A 16,441-nucleotide genomic window follows, 5' to 3' on the forward strand; every position below is an offset into this window, starting at 1 on the left:
TGGGCAATCTGTATACAAAGCTGCAGACACTTGATTTTCAGGGCACTGGACCCATCTATCTGTGTGCTAGGGGACCTAGGATGGAGACGTCATGCCCAGAACACAGGAACCGTTATTTCTTGTTGCTGATCGAACTTCCATCTCCACTCCCTGCCCTCCTCCCCAAGGAAGGGGGTTTCACCAAAGGAAAGTCAGGTGCAGATCAATCTGGCTTGAACAAGACAGTTCTACAGAGCCAGCCATGCCTTCACACACTCCCTCCTTCTGGCTAAAACAAAGGCAGGTGGTGCAGAGTCAAAAGTGTAAGGTTTCTTCGCTTTACTGGCTCTGACAGAAAATCCCAGAAACACCCTCATCCATCCTTCTCTCCAGCATCTAAGCTGTTAAAAACCCAGTAGGTCCAGCCTGCAAAGTGGAGCCCAGCACTGCCACCTGGTTGTGCCACTGTCTTGTCTGAACCATGCCTAGTCTTCTGCCTGTCCCAGTGCTGCTTCTCACCATTGACTGTGGACTATGGCTGGGGAACCCTGCTGACCCTAGACCACACCCCGCCCTATGACTGGGGAACCCTGCTGACCCTAGACCACACCCCGCCCTATGACTGGGGAACCCTGCTGACCCTAGACCACACCCCGCCCTATGACTGGGGAACCCTGCTGACCCTAGACCACACCCCGCCCTATGACTGGGGAACCCTGTTGAGCCTAGACCACACCCCGCCCTATGGCTGGGGAACCCTGCTGACCCTAGACCACACCCCGCCCTATGACTGGGGAACCCTGCTGACCCTAGACCACACCCCGCCCTATGACTGGGGAACCCTGCTGACCCTAGACCACACCCCGCCCTATGACTGGGGAACCCTGTTGAGCCTAGACCACACCCCGCCCTATGGCTGGGGAACCCTGCTGACCCTAGACCACACCCCGCCCTATGACTGGGGAACCCTGCTGACCCTAGACCACACCCCGCCCTATGACTGGGGAACCCTGCTGACCCTAGACCACACCCCGCCCTATGACTGGGGAACCCTGCTGACCCTAGACCACACCCCGCCCTATGACTGGGGAACCCTGCTGACCCTAGACCACACCCCGCCCTATGACTGGGGAACCCTGTTGAGCCTAGACCACACCCCGCCCTATGGCTGGGGAACCCTGTTGAGCCTAGACCACACCCCGCCCTATGGCTGGGGAACCCTGCTGACCCTAGACCCCACCCCGCCCTATGGCTGGGGAACCCTGTTGACCCTAGACCACACCCCGCCCTATGGCTGGGGAACCCTGCTGACCCTAGACCACACCCCGCCCTATGACTGGGGAACCCTGCTGACCCTAGACCACACCCGGCCCTATGACTGGGGAACCCTGCTGACCCTAGACCACACCCCGCCCTATGCCTGGGGAACCCTGCTGACCCTAGACCACACCCGGCCCTATGACTGGGGAACCCTGCTGACCCTAGACCACACCCTGCCCTATGGCTGGGGAACCCTGTTGAGCCTAGACCACACCCCGCCCTATGGCTGGGGAACCCTGTTGACCCTAGACCACACCCCGCCCGATTCTGCTCCTGGCTGCTCTTCCAGTTTCACCAGCTGGCTGGCTCTCTACTTTTGTTCTCTCTGTCCCAGACTCCCCGCCTCTCTTTGGAGTCCTCCGCAGCCACAGCTCTCATCCAACATTCCACACCTGCTAGATCCCAACCTCTTTCCTCTGATTTCCTGAAATGACTCGGGTTCCAGCATAGAAGTCATGGTTGCTCAAGAGTTCTTCACCAACCACACAGTCAGAGCTACCCGTCCTGCTCAGATATCTTAGCACAGCCCTGGATTTTCTTCATCTTCACATCACCTGATGCTACTACCTCTTTGACTGTCTTGCTTTCAGGATTCTTAACTGTCTCTCCACTGACCTTTCCTTGCCTGGCCCATTCAGATGCTTTATAAGCAGTACGTGAGCGAACTTCTCCATGGTTGATGGCAGTGCCCATAATTTGGTTCCTGGGTGCTGAAAGTAGGAGAGCCTCAATTATCTGTGGGTCACTGATCTCAAAATAAAGGCACAGAGATGCCTGGGACCAACAGAAATGAAGGCAAGGGAGTGCAAGACGGAAGAAGACAGTCCGAAAAATCCCAAGAACCCTGCAGATTTAGTAGAGTGTGGGAATAGCTTTTTGTGTGTGTGTTCAGAAACACAAGGATTCCAAGAATCTGCATAGCCTACTGGGTTATGGGAGGGACATTTCCATGATGGCCACCATGGTGACCATGTTGTCGTCATCATTTTTTGTTTTTGTCCTTGACATTCTCCTCTTTGATTTCATTAGAGCCACGAAGAAGAACAAAGCCAAGAGTGCATTCCAAATAACAGAATTTGAGATGACTGTCCTAGATGCAGGAGCTCTGCCGCACAGCCGTGTAGGAGGGAGGCAATGGCTTGGGCCTGACTGTGGCAGGGGTGGATGGCGGCTGTGAGGAGACGGTGGATCCATATCCTCTCTCTGCTGTGAGCCAGGAAGTGGCATGTTGGAGACCCTCTCCACACCCTCAGGGATTTGCTGCGTTACTGCCCTTTCCTGTCAACTTTAAACATACACCTAAGAGCTTAGCAGGAAGTCCCCACACTCTCGCCTTAGCCACCGCTGACATTTTGCAGATCTTGCTCCATTTCTCTCTTCTGCTTCCATTCTTGTGCTGTTCAAGTGTAGCTAGATGTTCAAAAAAGCATCTGGGCACTTGAAAAGCAGAAGTAGAATAAGCTTTCTATGTATCAACAAGATGAACAAAAACCATCCTCAGTCATGTATTTCCCAGTCCATATTCAATTTCCCCCATTTATTTAAAAAATGTCACTTTAAGGTTTGTTCATTCAGTCAACACAACTTTCTCCCTACCTCCTGCAAAGGGCTTTAAGACTTCAAACTACTCCCAACATGGACACATCCACCTGCTGACCTCTCTGTCTAAGCCCCAGGATGCCCAATCCTGTTACCTAATTAGCTCAGGGAACAGGGGTCAGGGAGCAAGACTGAGCATGGAAGATCACAGAAGGAGCCTACGTGTCCCTGCAGAGAACTGTCAGAGGTGGAAAACATCCCATCACTGCACCTGCTGACCAGTCTGGTCTACACACACACAGATACTTTGACCTTGTGAGTCTGACTCCAAGCTTTAGGTGACAACATCAGCATCATTCATTCTGGGTAAGGCAAGAGAAAGCCTGGGGCTCAGATGGGATGTGAGACTTCTGAAAGCATGGCAAGTAAATCTCAAGGAGAGCCAAAGACCTGGGACATTAAAATCCCATTCACATGTCCAACAGAGGCAGGAGAAGACAGGGTCAGAGTAAGCTCATTTTACAATAAGAGACCTGAAAGTGCTTTGCCAGGTGGGATGTGGGGTGAGGGTGGTGGCCACCCCTGTACCCAGCTCTGCTTTCTAACTAAGGGTACAGGCAGAAGTGAGAACACAGCAACACTTGCTATACTAGTAAAGTGTAATAATGAGTTTAACCAACAGAGAATGCCAGGCACCCTGTGGTATATAGAATCCAGCTTCCAAAGGACATAGAAGCCTTGCTCAGCTATCATCTAATCCAGCCTCATATGAGCACTATAAAGAAACTATAAACAAACACAGAGACAGGAGCCATTAGACAGTACCACATATCCGTACAAAGAAACTGGAGCCACTGCTCCATAATTCATGGCTAATGCCATGTGTACTTAACATTGAGATCAAGGTTCAGTGGGACTGGTACCTGTAGTTTCCGGGTTAGGGTAGGGACTCTTATCCTCACTCTCATTGGGTTGGAGGTCATCCATGTTGATCTAGGCAGCCAAGAAAGAGATGAAGAAGAAGTTAGGTGTGTTCCAGAGTGTTAGAGGCCCAGAGTGGCCTTGGAACTGCGATGATAATCAGGGGCTGAGCTCAAAAACGTGTCCTTGTCCCCTGACACATTTCCCTTCAGGATAACAGCAGACACTGGGACCAAAGCAGGTGTCTTCTCCTTGTTCCCCCAGCTCTCCTCCTCCACTGCATGGGCTTTATTCTCCACTGCTTCCCCTCGGCGGCCTCCCTCTTTCCTCTTGGAAAGACCAGGCCTCACCCCTTTCCTCAGCCATGGCCCCACAGCTTCTTGGGGGAGATGGCAACTCACCTTGGTGGTCGGTGGGGACTCCCCATCAGCTGTAATGGATTTCAGCTCAATTTTCTCCTCCTTGACCTCCTCCACAACTGGCTTCCCCACTACCTCTTGTTTCTTCTCGGGGCTGGCGGTCCTGACCGGTCAGCAGGAAGAAAAGATAAACAGATGTTTACTGGAGTGACAGCGAGCTTCCATGGGGTCCGCTAGGCTGCTGGGAGCACAGTCCTTGCAGGCACCACCAGGAAACATTCTAAGTGCCATTGAGCTGGGCTGCACTTGACTCTGCTTGCCCCCACCCTCCAGCCCTGCCAGCTCTCAGCTGGTGCCATGTGGACACACTGCCTATGACTAGCCCATCAAGATGGAGGATGCGCAGTGAAGGGGGTCAGTCTCATGTTCTTCTTACTAGATATGAAGTACACAGCACGGAGGAGGCCTCACTCTGAAAGCTGCATGTTTGCCACCCCTCTGAAAACTGGCTTCCTCCTTCCTCACCCTACATTCCCATCTCCAATGCCTTCTCTGGAGGGGGAAATGCAACACCTTGGCTGGGATTGCAAACTACAATGATCCCGCTTTAGAGCAACACTCAGGATCAGCAGAGGTCCAAGATTTTGTCAGAAATTCCAAACTCAGGACCCTTCTAGGAGTGGGGGTCCCCAGAGGCCAGTATCTAAGCCTCCCTCCCGACCAGTGGGAATCAATGGTTTTCCAAAACCAGAATTCTGGATCTTGGGCCTGGGTGAGTGTAGAGGGTTACCTGGCCAGCTTCTTTCTCTCCTTCTCTTCTTCTTCCTCCTTTTGGGCAGACGTAAGGCTCTCTGCATCAGCCAGGTTGTCCACAGCAATGGCCAAGAACACATTCAGTAGGATATCTGTTTGTGTCCATTCTTAAAGAAAATGATGCTTGGCCTTGGGGTGTTTGGAGAGCACAGGGGACAGGGAGGGGACAGGATGCATGGGAACAGAGATTCCTGGCGAAGGCAGCCTGACCAAGGTGAGACCAGCAGCAACCCTCCTGCTTCCTTTTCCACCACCCTATTAGCCATCTATGGCTTTCTGTGGGGCTTATAAGACCAGATGAATTTGCAGGCTAGCCTGGGGTGGGAATGAGGCAGCAAGTCCTGCCTTGCCCTTGAACTGTGGCATTTCATGTTTCCCTGTTGAGACCAGTGCTGTCACTGGCACTGTCAACAGCATTGTCTAGATGAACAAAGACTACTCCTAGAGTGGTTCATTGTGCCTGGCCCTGAGAAGGTGGGCGTATTGTCCCTGCCACATCTCCAAGTGAACCCGCACATACAAAGGCCCTTGGTGGGTCTGCCTGGAGCTGGTAAAACTTGAGAATCCCAAATCGAAGCAGCCTATTGGCCCACTTCTCCCCATTCTGCCTCCTCTACCAACAGAAATGCTGGCACAGAAAGAGATCTTCAAGGTAGTACCAGTTAGCCTCTACTCTCCCAGGTGCCCAGACAACTCCCATCATATTCCACACAGGAGAGGAGAAACCCAAACAGGCAATGGCTTCCTCCACAGAAGCATGGGCCCAGGGCTGTGTCACCGCATGAAATTCAGAGTGATTTCCCCCTACCAGTCAGTAGCATTCTCCTACAGACTGTTGAGGACCCCTGAGCCAAAAAGGCTTGGGACAAGAAGTGCTTCAGATGTTCTTTCTATTTTTTCTTTTGCAGTTTTGACTATTTGCCTAGATATGCTGTGGTACCTTGGTAGTGGGACCTAAGTGTAAACATAAAATTCTCTTGTATTTCATACATGCCTTATACAAGGGTACTCCTGAACAGTGCCTGGAAAAACAGAACTGAAAAGGAAGTTTGGATGTTCAAGACCAGTGGAACGAACTCAGTTTTTCACAATATGCATTTTTTTTTTTCATGAACTTTCAGAAGGTAGGGGTCTCAAAGGGTCTGTGCATCAAAACAGGCATCTTTTCATTCCCACGAACTCTGTGATGTACTCTCACATATGTGGTCTGACGATATCTTTCCACAAAGTTTTAAATCATTTTGTGCAAGGAACTGTTTCATGGTGTGGAATGTTTCAGAGGTCCAGAAGTTCTGGATTTTCCAAGCACTTCAGAATTCAGCCATTCCCATCAGGGAGGCTCATCTCATGAACGCCACTGGCAGGTGCCAAGAGAGAGCCTGTGAAATGCCAGGGGATGGCGTTTGGCTGGAGAGTGGGGAGCCCTGTTGGCAGTCTCCACTGTCCACACATGCCCTAGCTGTAGCTGGGGTCTGAGTCCTGCAGCCTTGGACAGCACCGTTTGCACTTTCCCTCCCTGCCTGTGGACATAGCCTTCCTGGGGCCTGGCTCAGGGCCAGGCTCGCTGTCTGCCTCGGCCTGAGACTAACCAACTTGGGAAGCAGCTTCAGAGGGAGAGACACTGAACGAAAAGCAGGGAGGAGATACCAAGGTCATTTCAAGGACAAAGGCTCGACATCTTTCACTGAGCACCCTAGATCCCAGCAGGTGCAACAGCTCCCCACCTTCCCTCCCATAGCTGCAGTGCCCAACTCCTCGGAGGAGTTCAGGGCAGTGGCTGATCAGGCCACAGCACTAGGGTCATTGTTCACCTCGAGTCTGATGAGAACCCTCCTCCTAGGAGTGGAGCAAGGCGGCCACTTGAACAGGCCCAGGTAGGGGCTTCCACCCACACCTGCCTCTGCGGCCAAAGCAGACCTAGGCTAGGACGTGTATCTTCCCCAAAGCAGTAACGCCTCCCTTCCCCAAGCTTGCCAGAGTGCCTGGGGCTCTGTGCCCTATGCCAGGCCTGGAAGGCACACCAATTTGGCATTGTGCCACAGGCTGAGGGGGTCGGGGTCAGCAGCAAAGGATACAATTTCCACAGATGAAGAGGATGATGAAGTAAATACAGACTAACATCCCTGGAAAAGAGGGGCCGCCATAAGCCATGATCCCATCATACATCACCGAATTCCAGTCCTCCCCGGTCAGGATCTGAATGACACATTCCCACCAATAAGGGACACAGCGTTAGACCAACAGCAAACCCCAAAATTCCCCTGCCCTGCCCCTCTATGCCAACAAAAGTCCAGAATGTCTTGTCCACTGTTCTCCCTCCTCCTGGCCCCCAGGCTCTACCCCAGGGACTCTGTGATATTAGCCTGGGTGAGTGTAAACTCATCCTCAGGCAGAGTGGACTGACCCCTGCGACCATCCACACACAATGCATGAGGTGACCCCCAGTTAGCTCTGGGGGCCGGGGAGGATTTACTATTGTAAATGTGTTTTTAAGCCATATCAAACCCATTTGCTAAACACCAGTCATTCCTGGTATTAAGACTTCTGCATATTTTAGCCTATAACAAACATCACTTGCATATTTTAACCTATCCATCAAATCAATTTTGAGCTCAAGTAAGTGACACCTTAGTATCTGATGGCCTAGTTACATCTTCACCCCAACCCTGGGCAAGAATGTGGGAAGCCAAGACACAGCTCCACCAGCCTCTCCTCCCGACCAGAGCAGTCAGGGCCTCTCACGCACCATTTATTACTTGACCACAGGGTCCCATGGATAAGAGAATTTTCTAAACTACTCCATGAAACTTATCCGCCCAGCATGGTGCACCCCCTCCCAGCCCCCGGCTGGAATTCTAAGGGCCCTGGAGGAAGGGAAACCTCAAGGAGAACCCAAGGCCTGCTGGGGCTCAGTGATGTGGCAAAGGCAGAGCTGCCGGCCACCCTCTGCAGGCCCAGCCCTCCTCCCTTCCCCACCTCCTCAGTAGTCAGCCACCCTCCCCTAGGAAACTGTACCTGAAACACTGTGAGTAGAGACTGGGGGAAGTTGTCAAAGGTGCTCCGCCGGGTCTGCATCTCATCGAAGTTGAACTTGCCTCCAAACAGCTGCATCCCCAGCAAGGAGAAGATGATGATGAAGAGGAAGAGCAACAGCAGCAGGGAGGCGATGGAGCGCACGGAGTTCAGCAGGGAGGCCACCAGGTTGCTCAAGGAGTTCCAGTACCTAGGGTCCAGCATGGGAGAGGTCAGAGGCCCTTTCCTTCTGCTCTGGCCAGCCTGTCCTCCATCACTCACCCATCTGCAAAAGCCCCAAAAAGGAATCCTAATCCTTGTTCTGCTTCCCTTTCCTGAGGAGTGGAGCCAGGCTGGGAGGGGGTTAAGGGCTGGCCAGGTTCACAGTGAAAGTGTGAAGCTTGGCAAGTCATATCTTGTTATAGAGAAGGGAAGGTCCCCGGCTTGGAAGCCCCTGGCTGTGAGCACCATTGCCAGGTCGCTCAGCTCTTTCTCCTTCTGTCTCCCTGTCTTAGAGCAGAGATGCCAGCAACACATATTCCAATGGGCTACTGGGAGGATGACACCCCCAGCATAGGGCTTGGCACACAGCTGCAAAGGTGCTAGTAGTTAATGTCCTCCACTGCTGGTCTTGAAGCAGAAAGAAACCTCTTTTCTTCCCCCTGAGTTCAGTCCAGACAACAGGTGTCTCACAGAAATACAAATTCGCTCCCGCATGGGGAAGCCAGGTTCCACAAATTTCCCATGCTGGCTTTGTCAAAGCCATTCCTCTGGATGCTCTGATTCTTTGCCTGAGGCGTGGGACCCAGACGTCTGGGTTTTTAGCAAGAATCCCACAGGACTCTAAGAAGGAGGCACACTCAGGAAGTCCTGGATTGTTAACATACCCACTGTAGCATGCAGGGATGGCTCAGCACACGCGTGCTCTGTGAGTAAGTAGGCAGCTCTGCCCTCAGCAGGTGGGGGCTTTGGGTGGGATACTTGGAGCAGAAGTCCCACTCACTACACACTATAGTAGCAAAGGGGATACACCCCTTAATACATTCAAGTGCAAAACACAGGAAAATTGCATTTCCTTGTAACTCTTGCTCATTCCCTTGAATGCCTGCTGTTGTCCACTAGAGATCCCAGTTTGGCATCCGGCATGATGGCTCACTGGCTAAATCCTAACCTTGCATGCACCAGGATCCCATATGGGCACCAGTTTGTATCCCGGCTGCTCCACTTCCTGTCCAGCCCCCTACTTGTGGCTTGGGAAAGCAGTAGAAGATGATCCAAAGCCTTGGGATCCTGCACCCATGTGAGAAACCTGGAAGAATCTCTAGGCTCCTGGCTTCAGATCCGCTCCATTCTGGCCTTTGTGGCCATTTGGGGGAATAAATCAGCAGATGGAAGACTTTCTCTCTGCCTCTCCGTCTTTCCTTAAATCTAATCTGCCTTTTTTAAAACAGAGATTCCAGTTCACCATCAGCTTAGGTGGGTGATATGTGAATCACCCCAAACCATTTGGCCACTTCTCCAGGAAAGGGCTCTGTGCTAAGTGCCAGAGCAGATGGGTCAGTGGTTTGGATATGAATGTAAACTTCCTCCCCATCTGCATCTTATACAATTATTTCAAATTTTACATTAATTTCTTGATAGAAAGAGAGGAGAGGAGAGAAGAGGAGAGGAGAGGAGAGGAGAGGAGAGAAAACACTCTCATCCACTAGCTTACACCTACGTCCCAAATAGCCACAATGATTGGGGCTGAACTGAAGCTGAAACTAGAGCCAGGGACTCCACCTAGGTCTCCCATGGCAGGGACTCAGCTACTTGAGCCATCCCTGTTGTTTTGTTGTGTCCTAGGGTCAGCGTTGCTAGAGCCTGAGCCAGGTAGTCCAATGCAGGAGGCAGCAGTCTCTCCACACCTGTCCATGAAGCGGGACTCTTCAAAACCCCCTTCTTTACACACATTTCAGCTCAATTTGACTTGCCAGTCATAGCCCCTCTGCAAGTAGAAACTCAATATGCGTTCATTTGTATGTGTTCTATGCGTGCTCTTAAATGTTATTTCTTTTGGAAAGTCTTATTGAAATAAAATAGGCTCTGAGCCCAGAGATTTCCCCTTCTGTCTTTCTTATCTTTGGCACAAGTGAGAACTGGAACAGGTATTTAGCTTAGTGGTCAAGATGTCCATATCCCACATTAGAGCACTGGGGTTTGATTCCCAGCTCTGATTCCTGAGTCTGGCTTCCTGCTAATGCAGACTGGAAGACAGCAGTGCTAGCTCAAGTAGTTGGGTAAGAGGCCTCCATTTATTGCTGATAGAAAAATAGATTTGCAGATGTCCAGGTGACAGCCTCAGGGGTAAGCAGGGTGACATGAAATACCACATGGCTGAACTGACCAGTAGGCTTAGAGATCTTCGCTCTCTTACCTCATTAGCATCCCATGGCTCCCATGGCATTGGCATTATGCCCCAAAGTTCACCCAATGGCCTCATCATGTACCAGAATCACTTTCCTCATTAGGATAACTGGCTAGTGGCAAACTAGAGGAGCCAACAGCTTGTAAACCACAAACTAATGGAGGCTTTTATCCTTAGGGGTCAAAACTGTGACACACACACACATCCATAAACCAACACGGAGTGCTGGAAGGAGTGAGCCATATCAGAGCCAAGTACCCAGCATCCAGGCCACAGACCATCCTGAGGTCTGAGGAAAGCTGAGCCCAGAGCACCATTATCCCTTCAGAACAGGTTCTGAGGTACCCACAGAGATCCACATGGGATGTTGGGGCTCACAGCTGCAAAGCCCCCGTCCCCATCTCACATACCACCCCGACCCTTGCCTTGGTGGAAACTGTTCTTTTCCATCCCCCAGCTGCTGTGAGTCATTTTCTCCAAAGTGCCCATCTTTGTCCACCATGACCCCATCCATCTCTTCACCATGGTACATCTGAGGGCTTCTGCCCTCACCCCCACCTCTGTTACCTAACATCTTCTCACCCCCAGCAGCCTGCTTATAAGCTCTTTCTCTTACTGACCAACCCACTCAGTTTTGCTACTCCTTTGCTCTGCCTCTCTTGCTTTAAGCTACCATCAATTGTTCATGTGTCCTTTCATCTTTATTTGTTTTTCTTTCTCCAACTCTCTCCCTGACGTTGGGGCTCTGGGAACGTCTACTTGCTTCTCTGTAACATGAAGAGATCCTCACCCTCCTGGAATTGGGAGCTTTCATCTCATGAACCTTTTGCTTCAAAGAACTCAGAGCCTCGTCCTCTTCCTTCATTCTAGGTATAGAATAGAGCCTTGACTTGCTATAAATAAAACAGGCTTCAAAACTCAGCATCAACTGCTTTGGGGTGCTTTGCACATGTTCCACTCTCCTCCCTCTCTGTCTCAGAGAGGGTCATAACTAAATTTATATCTACCCCAATCATTCATGTCCTGAAGGGGAAAGACAAAATCTTCTTAGTTTCAGTGGCAAGCAATCTATTATTAGAAGAATATAAAGCCATTTCATAGGATAAATCTGTGTGCTATGGACTTCACGGGAAGCAATGGAGCGAGGAGAAACCAGAGTCAGGTAAGTCAACTTTGAAAGCAGGTAAAATTTATACAAAGTTCAGCCTTGACATGGTTTCTCCCTGCCATCAGCCACAGGACCAAGGACCAGTGTCCTTGGAACACAGCTACAGTAAAGGGAAGCCCTGGTGCCTTAAGACTCAACAGAGCCTTGAGAGATTTGTGTAACAGGAGACTAGATGGAGCATATTCAAAGCCACAGTATATTCTGGTCTGCCTTGGTATGGGTCTGATACAGCCTACTCTACTGGTTCAATTCCCAGTGATATCTGCTCCCCCACCCATGCTCTTCATTCTACTGGGGCTACGAAGCCCAATTTATGGTTTTTCACTTTAGAGTCACACTTGACTTGGCTAACACGTTGACAGGTTTTGTTAAACCTGTTGGCATCTGATGTCTTAGACACACAGGATTTGCATGGGGATTATTACCTAGTTAAGCTACAAGGTAGCCTGTCCTAGGGGTGGCCATAGGAGCGTGTGCCCCTCAGTCCTGCTGGAGCAGCAACTGCTCAGGATCACTTAGTTGGTCCCTGCAGTCATGGAAGTGTCGGGAATGGAGGGAGCATATTTAAGGCATCCTCATGAGTGTCGTCTGCTTCCCAGGGAGGTGCTATTCTCAGTCCCCAGTACAAAGAATAACCACCTTGCAAGATCCTGGCAATTGTCCAAGCTGCCTTCCCCAGAATTATTTGGCTGAACACTGGGAAATTCCAAACACTGTTGACCTTCATGTCCATTCGCTCCCTGCCTGCACAGTCAATCAAATGTGAGTTACAAATATTTGGGAGAAAAACTTAGGCCTATATAGACTTGTTTTTCATTCTCATTGAGGCTGGGGCAGTGGGTAGATCTGGCCCATGGCAGTATGAGGCCTGAAACTCATTTGGTCTGGTCTCACTACAGCAACTATAGGCAGGACAAGACATTCAGTCAATCTCTAGCTGACCACATGTTAAGCTGATCATATTGTAGGACCTGCAGATGATGTTCTAAATATCCAAATGTTCTTTGGCAGACAAAGGACTCCCATCCCTTCAGGCCTAAGTAATACATAAGGCAACTAGTTACATAGCCCTGGCCTTGTATTAGGTACATTAAGGCTAGAGATGACTAGAATCATTTAAAAGGATTTGTATAGGGGATTTGCATATGCCATACCACTTTATACAAGGCACTTCTGCATCGTGAAGCTTGGTATTCTCAGGATACTGGGGGATGATGGTGTCCCTTCTTCCTAACATCCCTTAAAGGGCTCAGGGGTCCCATGTGTCCCAGGAAGAGTGGGGGCTGGAAGACAGTAGGCAGAGTTGGGGAGGTACAGGTATGGGCTGGGGTTTAGCAGGGGGCATTCAGACATTCAGAGCCTACCTAGTGTGCTGGAAGCTCCCACCTCAAGGCTCTGAGGGGCTCTGCTGCTGGTCATGAGCCCCACTCCCATTTCAGGGCCTGGCATGAGGAGGAGTGGGTCCTGAAGGTCTGATGGGAGGGGGAAGAGCATTTCTGGAGGGATCTTGTGATGTTAGCAAACTGCATGAAACAGTGAATGTGATCAGGAAACCAGGATCACAGCCAGTCTTAGCTTATCAGAAGCTCTGCTTCCTTCTCCCAGAATGATGGATCAGACAGGGCCAACAAAGATGTGATGTTTTAGCAACATTTAGGGACTCGGAAAATCTCAAGGTGGGAGAAATCACCCACCCCTCCACATAGCTGGAAGACCTGCCGTTCTAGACAATTCACTCAAATGGTAAAGATGTTACCCACATACACAGACTTCTGTTCTTACAGAGAGCTGGGGTTCTGTGTGCCTGATTCCTTCCCATCCCTGCCACAGGACTGTATCCATTGAGCAGTGAACACATGGTAGCCCTCAACTGGCAGGCCAGTGCTGGGCTCCAGGGCTTGCATTCTCAGGAGACACACAGGATGGAAGAGAGTCACACACAGAGGATATGCTGCAAGAACAACACGTACATAAAACACATGCATGCTGCCAGTTCATTTCTCTCATTTTTGCTCTCTCCAGCCAGTGTGCATGGGTCGGATGTCCATGCCTTCCTCATGGACTCATAAAAGTAGTTGAGAATGTAATGGACTAAGACTGAAGGTGTCACAGAGGCACCATCTTTATTTTTAATTGTGTTATAGATCCAGGATAGAATATTATTCAGCCAGAAAAACAATGAGATAATGATATCTGCAACAAAAGGGATGGAACTAGAGATTATTCCAAGTGAAATAAGCTAGACCCAGTGGCCAACACTGTGGTAAGTGGGTTAAGCATCTGCCTACAGTGCTGGTTCCCACACAGGCACCAGTTCAAGTCTCAGCTGATCCACATTTCAGATTCAGCTCCCCACTAACATGCCTGAGAAAGCAGTGGAGGATGACCCACGAGCTTGAGCCACTGCACCCATGTGGGAGCCCTGGATGAAGCTTCTGGCTCCTAGCTTCAGTTTGGCTCAGCCCTAGCTATTGCAGCCACAAGAAAAGTGAACCAGCAGATGGAAGACCTTTGAATCTCTCTCTCTCTCTGTGTCTCCCTCTCTCTCTAACTCTGCCTCTCAAATAAATAAATAGAGCAAGTTTTTAAAAAGTAAGACCCAGGGAGACAAATATCACAGGTTTTCACTTATTTGTGAAAGTTAATATATTAGCATAGGGAAATTGTCAGGATGTCATGTCATTTATTATAGTCATAAATATTGTTTTACTGAGTCATACCATGGATGTGATAATATATACTTTCTTACACATCATGAGCATGTCAGGAATATAACCTTGTGATATTGATATTCCTGTTCTTAATAAAATGGTATATATAAAAATATACGTGTGTGTACATGTATAGATAGTGTCTACATATAAAGTGAATGAGGCAAAATTGTTTAAAAATTGCTCAATTTTAAAAGAAAAAAAGTGGGCCTGGTGCAACGGCTCAGTAGCTAAAATTCTCATCTTGCATGTGCCATGATCCCATATGTGTGCTAGATCATGTCCTGGCTGCTCTGTTTCCCTTCCAGTTCTCTGCTTGTGGCCTGGGAAAGCATTAGAGGATGGCCCTAAGTCTTGGGACCCTGCACCCATGTGGGAGACCTGGAAGAATCTCCTGGTTCCTGGCTTCAGATCGGCTCAGCTTGGGCTGTTGTGGCCACTTGAGGAGTGAACCAGGGGATGGAAGAATTTTCTGTCTCTCCTTTTCTTTGTAAATCAGCCTTTCCAATAAAAATAAATATATATTTTAAAGTTGTGTTTATTGTTTTTTTTTTTTAACTTACTTAGTTTATTAGGGTACAAAGGGTCAAGGGCTACAGGGTGAAAATGGGTAATACCATTGTTTCCACACTAATATTATCATTTTTCCCTGTATCTGGGGTCAGGGGAGAAACAAAGGGAAAAGCCCCATCCAGCCTCCCACCCATCCCATATCCCCCAAAAATAAATATTTTAAAAATTGTATCTGTATGTGATAGTCTCTACTACACAACTACTATACCTTTCTGTAAGTGAAAAGCCATAAAACAAAATCAACAACAGAGAAAAATAGAAAATTCACAGCATGAAGTTAAATAACACGCTACTGAATGATCAACGTGTTGCTGAAGAAACGAAAAAGAAATATCAAAGACATTCGTGAAGCAAATGATGCTATTGCATAATCCATGAGTCAGTGAAGAAATCAGAAAAACAAATTTTTTAATGAATGAAAATAAAAACAAAAATATCAACCCCCTGAGATATTGCAAAAACAGTGTTGAAATGGCTGTTGATCTTGTATTTTGCAGAAAGCTTGCCTTGTATCAGAGAGAACATGACATTTTTCCTTTTGCAGTAGAGACCACCACATACAAATGTGGACATACAGTGCATTGTGTATCTCCACTACTAAATCAAAGATGGACTCCCAATGAAATTTTTGAATGTTTCTTGACAATAGGATGTGGTACTTTCTGGAATGTCATACCAACAATGTCAGGATACACTTACACAGCAGAATGATGGACTTATGACTGATGGTGAAGGACTATGCTATTTTAGAGACATGGGACAAATTAGTGGAGAGGCTGTGATTTTGGGAGGTTGGAAGTAAAATCCTCGAGTCTACAGAGCTGTATCATGGAATAATAAATTAATTTAAAAATTTTTAAACTCTAACACGAAATTATTTAGAACTCTATTTTAGGTTGCACTACTTAAAAATTGGTTTCCAAGGCCCAGCATAGTAGCCTAGTGGCTAAAGTTCTCATTTGTACATGCCAGGATTTGTGTCCTGTATGTATGGCCAGTTTGTGTCTTGGCTGATCCATTTCCCTTCCAGCTCCCTGCTTGTGACCTGGGAAAGCAGTGGAGAATGGCCCAAGTTCTTGGGACCTTGCTTCTGTGTGGGAGAACTGGAAGACGATCCTAGTTCTTGGCTTCGGATCAGCCATTGCAACCACTTGGGGAGTAAGCCAGCAGATAGAGGATCTTTGTTTCTCACTCTCTGTAAATCTGACTTTCCAATAAAAATAAATTAAAAAATAAATCTTTAACAAATTGATTCCTGTCAACCATCTGGGAGACATGGGTGGAGTTCCCAGTTCACGACTTCAACCCAGCCCAGATCTGCAGGAATCCAACTATTTGAGCCATCACCTGCTGCCTCTTGGGCTGTGCCTTAGAAGGAAGCTAGCAGGAGAACAGCTAGTACCCAAATCCAGGCACTCTGGTATTGGACATGAGCATCTCAAGCAGCATCATAACCATTGGTAACTCCCGTCATGATTTTTGTGGCGACAGCTCTACCATTTTCCATGGTTGCAGTGAGGTTGTAGCACATGTTGTATTTTCACCAGCAGCAACACAAGGGTTCCAATCTCTAAACACCCCATCATGATGTGTTACTTTCTGTGTTTTGGTTTGGTTTTGATGGAGGGCTAGTGGGTGT

General features: G+C 48.9%; 1 protein-coding gene across 13 annotated transcripts in view; it reads right to left on the bottom strand.

The window, feature by feature from the left end:
• CACNA1C (calcium voltage-gated channel subunit alpha1 C) overlaps window positions 1-16,441 on the bottom strand; it is a 656,633-nt gene that overhangs the window by 86,776 nt on the left and 553,416 nt on the right. For all 13 annotated transcript variants that reach the window (XM_058656024.1, XM_058656022.1, XM_058656023.1 and 10 more), the window contains 5 exons: window positions 7,947-8,154; window positions 7,007-7,127; window positions 4,909-5,023; window positions 4,161-4,281; window positions 3,762-3,831 (listed from right to left, as the gene is read on the bottom strand). In XM_058656024.1, the coding sequence (XP_058512007.1) occupies window positions 3,762-3,831; window positions 4,161-4,281; window positions 4,909-5,023; window positions 7,007-7,127; window positions 7,947-8,154 (635 nt within the window). The remainder of the gene's footprint in view (window positions 1-3,761; window positions 3,832-4,160; window positions 4,282-4,908; window positions 5,024-7,006; window positions 7,128-7,946; window positions 8,155-16,441) is intronic.

Source organism: Ochotona princeps, chromosome 27, assembly GCF_030435755.1.
Source record: "Ochotona princeps isolate mOchPri1 chromosome 27, mOchPri1.hap1, whole genome shotgun sequence".
Taxonomy (NCBI): domain Eukaryota; kingdom Metazoa; phylum Chordata; class Mammalia; order Lagomorpha; family Ochotonidae; genus Ochotona; species Ochotona princeps.